The following is a 12,735-nucleotide window of genomic DNA, read 5'->3' as shown; positions in this document are numbered from 1 at the left end:
GACATCAATTCTGACATTGGAGAGGAAATTCTAGGCCAGCTAATCGCTGTCTGGCTGGCCCGGAACTTCCTCTCTGATGTCAGAATTGACGTCGGGAGGGAAGACTTGTGTAGTGGCTGCACAGGCCTGGCTTTTGCGTGTTGGGGAAGCAGGGGAAATTATTGTCAGTGGTTTGGGGGGGAAGGGGCAGGGAGAGAGTAGAAAGAGGGGCGGGGTAGAAAGAGTAACCAGAGACTCATGAAATCACCAGACAACAAAGGTAGGAAAAATGATTTTATTTTCAATTTAGTAATCAAAATGTGTCCATTTTGAGAATTTATATCTGCTGTCTATATTTTGCACTACATGGCCCCTTTTTACTAAACCGCAATAGTAGTTTTTAGCGCAGGGAGCATATGAGCATATAAGCCACAGTGGTTTACTGCGGAGATCTCGGACCTGATCAAGGAGAAGAAAAAAGCATTCATCTCTTACAAACAATCAGGGAAGCAGGACTCTAGAGCAGACTACCTGGCCAAATCAAAAGCCGTCAAAACAGCAGTCAGGGAGGCTAAATTCCTCATGGAGGAGTCTCTAGCAAAGAACATCCAGAAGGGAGATAAATCCTTCTTCAGGTATATCAGTGATAGAAGAAAAAAACTCAGGCGGGATTGTACGTCTTAGGAAACCAGACGGAGACTATGTGGAAAAGGATTCGGAAAAAGCCCAACTATTAAATGAATACTTCTGCTCAGTCTTCACCCGAGAAGCACCAGGGCTCGGCCCTCAGCTACAGACAAGGGTTGGCTCAGTTGACCCGTTTAGTAACTTTGAGTTTACGCCCAGCAGTGTCTACGGTGAGCTGTCAAAGCTCAAGGTTAACAAAGCAATGGGGCCAGACAACCTGCACCCCAGGGTGCTTAGGGAGCTGAGTGATGTCTTGGCGGAGCCACTGTCCGCGCTCTTCAACCTCTCCCTTAGTACAGGCAGCGTCCCGTTGGACTGGAGGACGGCTAACGTCATTCCACTCCACAAGAAAGGCTCAAAGATGGAGACAGCAAACTACAGACCAGTGAGTCTAACATCAATAGTGAGCAAACTAATGGAAACTCTAATCAAACACCAATTAGATAAGATCCTGGATGAGGAGAATCTACGGGATCCCCGACAACATGGATTTACTAAGGGGAGATCCTGCCAATCCAACCTGATCAGCTTCTTTGACTGGGTAACGGGGAAGCTGGATATTGGGGAGTCCCTGGACATCGTGTACCTGGACTTTAGCAAAGCATTCGATAGCGTACCACACCGCAGGTTACTGAGCAAGATGAGTTCTAAAGGATTAGGTAACACATTGACGAAATGGGTTGGGAGCTGGCTTGGAGGTAGGCTCCAAAGGGTGGTGGTGAACGGCACCCCCTCCGAAATGACGGAGGTGATTAGTGGAGTACCACAGGGCTCAGTCTTGGGCCCAATCCTATTCAACATCTTTATAAGAGACTTGGCAGAAGGGCTTCGAGGTAAAATAACATTATTCGCCGATGACGCCAAACTGAGTAATGTAGTGGGCAAATGCACAACAGACGAAGATTCAGTGCCCGACAACATAATGCACGACCTACTCCTACTGGAGCGATGGTCTAGGACATGGCAACTCAACTTCAATGCCAAAAAATGCAAAGTTATGCACCTGGGCAGCCAGAATCCATGCAAGTCTTATACCCTTAATGGCGAGATCCTAGCAAAAACGGTAGCAGAACGAGACTTGGGGGTAATCGTCAGTGAGGACATGAAGTCTGCCAATCAAGTGGAGCAGGCTTCGTCCAAGGCAAGACAAATCATGGGCTGCATACGAAGGGGTTTCGTCAGTCGTAAGGCGGAAGTCATTATGCCATTGTATAGATCCATGGTGAGGCCCCACCTGGAATACTGTGTGCAATTCTGGAGGCCGCATTATCGCAAGGATGTGCTGAGACTGGAGTCGGTGCAAAGAATGGCCACCCGGATGGTCTCGGGACTCAAGGATCTACCATACGAAAAACGGCTTGACAAATTACAGCTATACTCGCTCGAGGAGCGCAGAGAGAGGGGGGACATGATCGAGACATTCAAGTATCTTACGGGCCGCATCGAGGCGGAGGAAGATATCTTCTTTTTCAAGGGTCCCACGACAACAAGAGGGCATCCGTTGAAAATCAGGGGCGGGAAACTACAAGGTGACACCAGGAAATTCTTTTTCACTGAAAGAGTGGTTGATCGCTGGAATAGTCTTCCACTACAGGTGATTGAGGCCAGCAGCGTGCCTGATTTTAAGGCCAAATGGGATCGGCACATGGGATCTATTCACAGGGCAAAGGTAGGGGAGGGACATTAAGGTGGGCAGACTAGATGGGCCGTGGGCCCTTATCTGCCGTCTATTTCTATGTTTCTATGGAGTAGTGCAAGGCATTCAGCACAGCTCCCTGTGCTAAAAAAACGGTATCGCGGTTTAGTACAAGGGAAGGGGGTATATTTGTCTATTTTTGTATAGTTGTTACTGAGGTGACATTGCATATTTTAAAGTCATCTGCCTTGACCTCTTTGAAAAAAAAACAAAACCCCAAATATAAATTATAATTAACATTTTCTCTGTGTACAGTGTTTTTTAAAATTTTATTGTTGGTAGATCATTTTGACTTGGTCACTTTAAAAGTAGCTCACAAGCCAAAAACGTGTGGGTACCCCTGGCGTAACAGATATAAGACATGTTAAACCAGACTAACAAGAAACGATAGGTGGATGGGGAGGAAATACAATTGATATAGAAGAAGAATTAAGAAAAGAACAAAAGGAGGGGGAATGCTGCAAATTGTTTCTTTTGAAAGATTGACAGGAGGAAACTCCTTCAGTATTGTACATGCTATTACTGAGAGTCCAGGTTCAGCTGGTCTCATGCCTACAAAACTTGCCATTGCTGGTATCTTAATGTATGTTGTTATTTTAACTTGTTCTTCCTTTTTTTAACCTGATGTATTAATTTGCTTGGTTTTACTATTTTATCTGTTGTTTTTTTATGCACTGTATGTATTACCTTTGTTGTGAGCCACCTAGAACCCCCCGGTATGGCGGTATACAAAAATAAAATTATTATTAATTCATATCAAGGTACTAATGATCCTGGAAATTTTGTGGATTATTTCTTGAAAGTTTTGAGTGAAATGGGTGTGGTGGCAAGAAGACGTATTACCTTCGAAAGCTCATCATAAAATGCTCTGAGTTAGTCCAATAAAAAAGGTTATCAACTTATTTCCTTGTTTTATTTCTTTATACTACCTTGAAAGTTTTGGTGATATGTTGGCAAATCTATAAACCAAAACAAAAGAAACTGTGGAATGGATGTTCTTGATGCAGGCTTTTTTATTCAGTCTGTGTTAGAAATACAGAAACAATCCACATGTGCGTTAGGTGAACCAGACCCAACACGGTCCGTGTTTCGACGAAAAAATCTTCTTCAGGGGTCCTGTGAACATGAATGTAAGTGTAAGCGTAAAGGACTGATGGTGAGATGTGATTGATAGGCGTTTTCTGAAATCTGATAACGTGGATGGTGAACAAATTGTGTCAAGTGAACCCAACTTAATATTATAAGTGATAATTAAAGTGAAATGTGGGTGATAATGACTTAGTAGTATTATCAAGAACATCCATCCCACAGTTTCTTTTGTTTTGGTTTCTCTATTCACTGTGGAACTGCTGGGTTTTTTCTTTTTGCTGCTTGATAAATCTTTAAATGCAGCTCTAGCATAGCCTCAGTGGGGTTAATAAGTGAAAGAACCTAGTTGGAGCAGGTTCTTTCCCTTCCATACCATGGCCATATTTTTCAAAATTCACACCAATGGAATGATTGTAAAGTAAGGCCCACCTTAATTGGCCCTATAGTAAAGAGCTTGATTACCGTATTTTCACGCCTATAACGCGCGCGTTATACACGATTTTACAAACTGAGTATAACCATGCGCATTATATGTGTGAGCGCGTTATACAAATTTTATTTTTTTCAGTGCGATCCGGCATCCTCCCCCCCCGCTCGCGTCACCCCCCCTCCCCCGCGATCCTACATCCCCCCCAGCACCGCAAAGACATCGGTCGCTTACCCGATTGGGCACCGGCACCAGCACCAATGCACAGTGCACGAAGATCCTCCCTCGTTGGGGTGGGCCGGGTTGGGCTGGGCGGTGCGAGGGAGATCCTCCCTCTTCCCTGTGCCGGGCTGGACTGGGCTTTGAGCATTTGCGCATGCTCAAAGCCTTCTGGTCTCGCTCTCTCTGAGATTCTGAGAATCTCGGAGAGAGCGAGACCAGAAGGCTTTGAGCATGCGCAAATGCTCAAAGCCCAGTCCAGCCCGGCACAGGGAAGAGGGAGGATCTCCCTCGCACCGCCCAGCCCAGCCCAGCCCAACGAGGGAGGATCTTTGGGTACTGGCACTGGCACGTCCTGTGCATTGGTGCTGGTGCCGGTGCCCAATCGGGTAAGCGACCGATGTCTTTGCGGTGTTGGGGGGGATGCAGTATCGCGGGGGAGGGGGGTGACGCAAACGGGGGGGAGGATGCCGGTTCGCAGGCCAGAAGAGGGAGTGGCGGGAGGAGGTTATAACAGCATGCGTGTGCGTGCTATATAAATTTTTTTTTACACAAATGATTTGGACCCGCGCGCTATACATGTATGCGTGTTATACACGTATGCGCGTTATATGCGTGAAAATACGGTAGTAATGTTGTTATACTAGACAAATACAATTTTCCAACAAGGTAACAAGATAACGTGGCAAGAGTAAAGCAAGTACTCAGATACATCACCTTGAGGATCAACGGTAAAAGGCTGTACGAATGAAGGCTTAACAACTTCAAACCACCAAAACAGCTCTGCCATGAATACCAAATAATTACCCTAAAGAAGTTGGAAATGATAAAGAAATGGCGTTAAGAGAACAAACTAACACAAACCAAATTCCATTTTAAAATAAGAACAAAATTTAGGGCTTTTACTAAGCTTTGATAGCGGTTTTAGCACGCGCACTAGACGCTAACACCAGCATTGAGCTGGCGTTAGTTCTAGCCGCATAGCATGGGTTTAGCACGCGCGGCAATTCTGCGTGCGCTAAAAACGCTATTGCCGCTTAGTAAAAGGATCCCTTAGTGTTTTCTAACCCTGTGCTGGAGGCACCTCTAATCAGTCAAGCTTTCAAGATATCCGCTGTGGAAATGCATGAGAGATTTGCATACAGTAGAGACCCAATGCCTCCAGGAGAGGGTGGGGAAATACTAATTTAGAGTTAACGTTTTTTTATCCACACAGACGATCACAACAAAAGTTAAAGAAGATTCATTTTGTAAGCCTGACCACACATCAAGATACCATATGAGGTCAGCAATCAGTGCTAGTTTTTTATTTATTTTCCTTTTATTAGAAAACAAGTACATGCAAAGCACATAGACCAGTGTTCCCTCATCGGTCCTGGAGTACCCCTTTGCCGGTCAGGTTTTAAGGATATCCACAATGAAAATGCATGAAAGAGATTTGCATATAATGAGGTGGTGTATACAAACCAAGCAAAAACTGCAGATTATGTACAAGATGGAAGCGACTTTGCAGGAAGAATCACACAGGCATTCGTTTACCCTCATTTTGTTGTGGTTCATTTTATACCTTATTTACCATGGACCCCTGATGAAGGTGTGTTGTCCGAAACACAGACCGTGTCGGGTCCCTTGGTTGGTAAAAAGGTTTTATATAACTGTATTTTAATTTTGGTCCAATAAATATTGCCTGCATCTTGTACATAATCTGCAGTTTTTGCTTGGTTTTCCTGGTTCGGTGGATTTACTGCAGACTTCGTTGGATTTTCTTTGTTCCCGTATGCAAACCAAGGTCATGCATATTCTTTGTGGATATCCTGAAAACCTGACTGGCAAGGGGGTACTCCAGGACTGGACTTGGGAAACACTGGCATAGACAAAACCAAACACAGCCAAACTTGTGGTAACTACTAATCCACAGTCAAATTATGCTACATATGATAAGGTTTACTGAGTACAGTCAAACCTCGGTTTGCGAGTAACGCGGTTTGCGAGTGTTTTGAAAGACGAGCAAAACACTCCTGCAAATCTTAACTCGCAAAATGAGTGTTGACTCGCTAAACAAGCTCTCAACTATGGTGGCCCAGGGGTGTTTACCTGCCCGTGGGTGCTGCAGCCCTTTCAGCGTGGTGGCTTCTTTCCCTCGGGGTCCCCGTGCGGCTGCCCTCCCGCTTTGACTGATGCCTCTGCCGTCCACCAGCGCCTCCCGGCTTCTGATTCAAGCCAGCCGCCATCCTGCAGAAGTATGCGCAGGACCTCTCAACTCCCGAGTCAAGCCGGCCGCCGCTCCAACAACACGCGCACCACGTACAAGCACGCATGATATCCTGCGTGTTTGTAAGTGGGAGGGCAGACGCACAGGGAACCCGAGGGAAGGAGGCCACCACGCTGAAAGGGCTGCAGCACCCACAGGCAGGTACCTACCCCTGGGCCACCATAGCAAACTTTGGTTGTAGAACGAATCTTCTGAGTTTGCATTATGGCCTATGGGGAACTTTGCTTTGATATACGAGTGCTTTGGCTTACAAGCATGCTTCTGGAACGAATTATGCTCGTAAACCAAGGTACTACTGTACTTTCTATGAAGGGCTGAAGAGATTGAGCAGTATCAGTGGCCTCTCTTGGATGTGATGTGCAGTAAAAGCCAGATTTCACAACAGGTTGCCTATCTGAGAAGTCCAAAGCGGAGCAAGTGCTTGGCCACAAAATTTACACCTGCTCTGAAAAAGGTGTAAATTTCAGCATGCAGTCTACATATGTACTTTATGAAATATGTGCAGATATGTGGAGCAACAATTAAATCCCAACAGACTACAGAGGTGAATAAACATACATAAAGTGGTATTTATTAACAGACCAGAAGCAATAATGATTAAAAAAATGTTCTAAAACCCCCAAAAATACAAAAGCGGGATTGCCTGATTCAATTACATACAGGAAAAAAGTCTACAATACATATGAAAATGTTGCCAGTTTTTATAAACTTCTATCATATTCCCTCTCAGCAAGGCTAGTGGAATACCGTATTTTCACGCAAATAACACGCACCCGTATAAAACGCGCACACGTGTATAGCGCGCAGAAATCACGATGATAAGCACAAAAACTTTGGTATAACGCGCTCACGATTATACCGCGCATGCTGCCCGACTCTCCGTTCACCCCCCTGACTTCCGTGCACTGCCCCGCCTCTCCGTGCGCTGTCCCGACTCTCCGTTCACCCCCCTGACTTCCGTGCACTGCCCCGCCTCTCCGTGCGCTGTCCCGACTCTCCGTTCACCCCCCCCTGACTTCCATGCACTGCCCTGACTTTCCGTGCGCTGTCCCGACTCTCCGTTCACCCCCCCTGACTTCCGTGCACTGCCCTGACTTTCCGTGCGCTGTCCCGACTCTCCGTTCACCCCCCTGACTTCCGTGCACTGCCCCGCCTCTCCGTGCGCTGTCCCGACTCTCCGTTCACCCCCCCCGACGTCCGATTCATCCCCCCCCCGGCAGGACCATTCGCACCCCCACCCCGAAGGACCGCCGACTCCCCGACAATATCGGGCCAGGAGGGAGCCCAAACCCTCCTGGCCACGGCGACCCCCTACCCCCACCCCGCACTACATTACGGGCAGGAGGGATCCCAGGCCCTCCTGCCCTCGACGCAAACCCCCCTCCCCCCCAACGACCGCCCCCCCCAAGAACCTCCGACCGCTCCCCCAGCCGACCCGCGACCCCCCCTGGCGACCCCCACGACCCCCCCACCCCCCTTCCCCGTACCTTTGGTAGTTGGGCCAGAAGGGAGCCCAAACCCTCCTGGCCACGGCGACCCCCTAACCCCACCCCGCACTACATTACGGGCAGGAGGGATCCCAGGCCCTCCTGCCCTCGACGCAAACCCCCCTCCCCCCCAACGACCGCCCCCCCCAAGAACCTCCGACCGCTCCCCCAGCCGACCCGCGACCCCCCTGGCGACCCCCACGACCCCCCCACCCCCCTTCCCCGTACCTTTGGAAGTTGGCCGGACAGACGGGAGCCAAACCCGCCTGTCCGGCAGGCAGCCAACGAAGGAATGAGGCCGGATTGGCCCATCCGTCCTAAAGCTCCGCCTACTGGTGGGGCCTAAGGCGCGTGGGCCAATCAGAATAGGCCCTGGAGCCTTAGGTCCCACCTGGGGGCGCGGCCTGAGGCACATGGGCCCAACCCGACCATGTGCCTCAGGCCGCGCCCCCAGGTGGGACCTAAGGCTCCAGGGCCTATTCTGATTGGCCCACGCGCCTTAGGCCCCACCAGTAGGCGGAGCTTTAGGACGGATGGGCCAATCCGGCCTCATTCCTTCGTTGGCTGCCTGCCGGACAGGCGGGTTTGGCTCCCGTCTGTCCGGCCAACTTCCAAAGGTACGGGGAAGGGGGGTGGGGGGGTCGTGGGGGTCGGCCAGGGGGGTCGCGGGTCGGCTGGGGGGGCGGTCGGAGGTTCTTGGGGGGGACGGTCGTTGGGGGGGAGGGGGGTTTGCGTCGAGGGCAGGAGGGCCTGGGATCCCTCCTGCCCGTAATGTAGTGCGGGGTGGGGTTAGGGGGTCGCCGTGGCCAGGAGGGTTTGGGCTCCCTTCTGGCCCGATATTGTCGGGAAGTCGGCGGTCCTTCGGGGTGGGGGTGCGAGTGGTCCTGCCGGGGGGGGGGGATGTATCGGACGTCGGGGAGTCGGCCGGGCAAGAGGGCTTGGGCTCCCTCTTGCTCCGATCGTGGATGCGGGTGCGGGTGGGAGCGCGTGCGAGTGGTCGTTCGGGGTGGGGGTGCGAGTGGTCCTGCTGGGGGGGTGAATCGGGCGTCGGGCGGGGTGGGAACTATGTTTGAAAACTTTCGTATACCGCGCTCACGCATATAACGCGCGAGGGGTATGCGCGGTAGGTAAAAACGCGTATAACGCGCGCGTTATATGCGTGAAAATACGGTACCTTTTGTTTGTAGGGGGGAGGGGGAGGGGGATCACAGCATTTTGGGCTATTTTTAGTCCTGTTAACTCCCCTCAACTTATACATGTCACTGTACATGAGATGTGTGAGAAAGATATGAATGAAATGTGTGCAGATGTAAAAAGAGTCAGTACAGTAATCTTACAATTACTCCAAATGATTCATGCTTAACAATGTAGTAAGTAGAGCTATACTGAAAATTCGTTTTCGATTTGATCCCGAATAGTGCTCCTAATACATTATTCATATTTGGCCAAATAGTGATTTAAAATCAAATATGAATAATCCAAGGTTCTAAATGTGCTGAATCTTACTGAAATAAACACTTGATCTATGATTTCACGTTGCTGCTTTAATATTAAACTAAACTAAACTAAACCTTAAGTTTGTATACCGTATCATCTCCATAAAGATAGAGCTCGGCACGATTTACAGGTAATTCAATAAATGAGGGAAGGACATAATAAGAAATTAGAGGTTATGAAGAGGATAGCTAGCTTTACATTTTAAATAGATAGCTTTATGTTTTGGAGAAAAGCCAGGTTTTCAGATGCTTTCGGAATAATTGGAATGAGCCTAGATTCAGCAGCGGGGCAGGGAGATTATTCCAAAGCTCAGTGAATTTGAAGAAAAGGGATTTCCCTAATTTACCTGCCTACATGACGCCTTTTAACGAGGGGAAAGATAGTTTGAGTATGTGGGCGGATCTGGTAGTGTCAGATCTCAAAGAATTCCAGGATAGTGGAATTAAGGGAGGAAGAATGCCATGTAGGATCTTGAAAATTAGGCAGGTACATTTAAAGTGAATCCTAGAAATCACCGGAAGCCAGTGAAGTTTTGACAGAAGCGGGGAAACATGATCGAATTTGCTTTTTGTGAAGATCAACCTAGCCACCGTGCTCTGGATCCGCTGAAGTCTTTGAAGATTTTTCTTGGTTAGACTTGGTTAGAGGGAATTACAATAGTCCAGTCTGGAAAGAATGTTAAAACTCAATGTCCATGATTCATAGTCAGACAAGTAATCAAATGTGCTATTCGGTACAGCTCTAGTAAGAAATAGTATCATAGAACTTACTACAATCCTGATAATGAAGTCTTATGAATGGGTCTTGCATGTGAGAGCAGCTGAGATGTGAACAGGAGAAGAAAGGCTAGTGCACACGAGCAACTGCAAGTTGTGACTTAATGAGTATGAAAAAAGAAAACACATACCTGATGTGAATGCAGAGGAAATTAGGGAAAAAGAAACCAGAGAGAAGAAAAATAATAATAATGATTTCTACAGCACTACCAGATACACAGAGGGGGTTAAAAGGTGGTAGAGGACTATTAAGGGAATGACAGACAGATATGTTGGTTGGGTCAGTGTTTAAACGCAGCTTTAAATAAGTGGGCTTTTAGTCTGGCTTTGAATACTGCCAGAGACGGAGCCCGACGTAAGAACATAAGAATTGCCATGCTGGGACAGACCGAAGATCCATCAAGCCCAGTATCCTGTTTCCAGCAGTGGCCAACTCAGATCTAAAGTACCTAGCTAGATCCCAAGTAGTAAAACAGATTTTATGTTGCTTATCCTAGGAATAAGTAGTGGATTTCTCCAACCCATCTCAATAATGGCCTATGGACTTCTCTTTTAGGAAATTATCTAAGCTTTTTTTTTTAAACCCTGCTAAGCTAACTGATTTTGCCACATTTTCTGGCAATGAATTCCAGAGTTTAATTACACATTGTGTGGCAAAATATTTTCTCCAGTTTGTTTTAAATCTACTACTTAGTAGCTTCATCACATGCCCCCCAGTCCTAGTATTTTTAGAAAGAGTCAACAAGTGATTCACATCTATACTTTCCACTCCACTCAGTATTTTATAGACCTCTTATCATATCACCCTTGAGCTGTCTCTTCTCCAAGCTAAAGACCCTAGCCTTCTCATAGGGAAGTCGACCCAAACCTTTATCATTTTTGTTGCCCTTCTCTGTACCTTTTCCGCTATATCTTTTTTGAGATACAGAACTACACACAGTATTCACGTTGCAGACCAGAGTATTCAAGTTGCGACCAGAACTGAACACAGTATTCAAGCAGCAGCTGTACTATAGAGTGATACAAGGACATTATAACATTTTCATCTTTGTTTTCCATTCCTTTCCAAATTTATTATTTATTTGCTTTCTTAGCCGCTGCCACACATTGAGCTGAGGGTTTCAACGTGTCCTCAACAATAATACCTAGAACCTTTTCCTGGGTAGTGACTCTTAATATACAATGCAGCATCACATAGCTATAGTTTGGGTTTCTCTTTCCCACATGTGTCACTTTGCACTTGCTCACACTAAAATGTCATCTGCCATTTTGACACCCAGGCTTCCAGTCTCACAAGGTCTTCTTGTGAGCCAGGCAGGTTGTTCCAAGCATATGGCGCAGCAAGGTAGAAGGGACAGACATAGGAGTTGGCGGTAGAGGAGAAGGGTACAGAGAGGAGGGACTTTTCTGACGAGCGGAGTTCCCGGAGGCAAGTATAGGGAGTAACAAGAGAGGAGAGATACTGAGGAGCTGTGGAGTAAGTACCAACTTCACAGATATCACAGCCCAGCGAAGAGCAGGAGTGGCCAGAGAAATAGTTGACGATGTACAGAAAGAAAGAGATCATTTTAAGAGGTGTTTTGAATATTATAAAGGCTAAAGCAGGCAGAGTAGTGCAAAGCGGTTTCTCAGAAATCACCATCGCAATCCTAGATAACAAAAGGGCATGCACTATTTTGAAGTGATTGCATGAGAAATAAGGAAAGGCTCTTAACATTTTATGGGAGGCTTACCCGAATACAATTTTTTTTTTTAAAGATTATTCCTGATATTTTTGAAGCACATAATAGTTCTACAAGTGTTTAAAGTGCTCTGTGGCAAATACGAGTTGCAGGGCTGTATCAGTGCTCTAGCTTTAACTTATGCAAGTGGAAAGGATCCGAAGCATTACGCTGGCTCTTTTTCCTTTTCACATCTATTTGCAGGAAGCCACTAATATTTTCATTTTCTTTTAATTAGCATCTCTCAAATATTTGCTTTTATGACAGCTGCTATTCAGTCTTTGGCTCTAGATATCCTCCAGGGTTGAAAAAGATTTCAGGTAAATGGAACCCCCAGTAACGCATTAATGCTTGCTGTAACAACATTTATGCAAACTCATTCATTCCAAATAATCTGATAAAGCCAAGGCTTGGTAATAAAACAAACTAGACATTATAAAAGCAGTTTGGGGATGAACACAAATGGCAAAGCAGTGGTGTAATGTTTCTTTCTCTTGACATTTCAGACTTCTGTTCCTTGCCTTCAAGCCATCTATTTCCCAAGGGTCCATCCAATTAAAGCCACAAAAGGCAAAGGAACAGTTTCATTAGGAATTTTGATTCCTCCTCAAATTATTTTAGCATCTAGAACAGTGGTCTCAAACTCGCGGTCCGCCAGGTACCATTTTGAGGCCCTCGGTATGTTTATCATAATCACAAAAGTAAAATAAAACAGTTTCTTGATCATAAATTACAATATTATTATTAAGACTTAGCCAAAAGGAAAGATTTATAAACTATAAAGAGTTTTACCTCATGCAAAATTGTCATTTCTTTAATAAGACATCATTTTTTCTGAGGTCCTCCAAGTACCTACAAATCCAAAATGTGGCCCTGCAAAGGGTT

At 46.6% G+C, this 12,735-nt stretch overlaps 1 protein-coding gene across 4 annotated transcripts in view; it reads right to left on the bottom strand.

Annotated features, from left to right (window-relative positions):
* CAMSAP2 (calmodulin regulated spectrin associated protein family member 2) overlaps window positions 1–12,735 on the bottom strand; it is a 231,822-nt gene that overhangs the window by 83,854 nt on the left and 135,233 nt on the right. For all 4 annotated transcript variants that reach the window (XM_033916859.1, XM_033916855.1, XM_033916856.1 and 1 more), the window contains one exon: window positions 4,815–4,905. In XM_033916859.1, coding sequence (XP_033772750.1) covers window positions 4,815–4,905 — 91 coding nt within the window. The remainder of the gene's footprint in view (window positions 1–4,814; window positions 4,906–12,735) is intronic.

Source organism: Geotrypetes seraphini, chromosome 12 (genome assembly GCF_902459505.1).
Source record: "Geotrypetes seraphini chromosome 12, aGeoSer1.1, whole genome shotgun sequence".
NCBI classification, from domain to species: Eukaryota; Metazoa; Chordata; class Amphibia; order Gymnophiona; family Dermophiidae; genus Geotrypetes; species Geotrypetes seraphini.
Note: the sequence above shows the minus strand (reverse complement) of the source record. Positions and strands in the feature narration are given on the sequence as shown.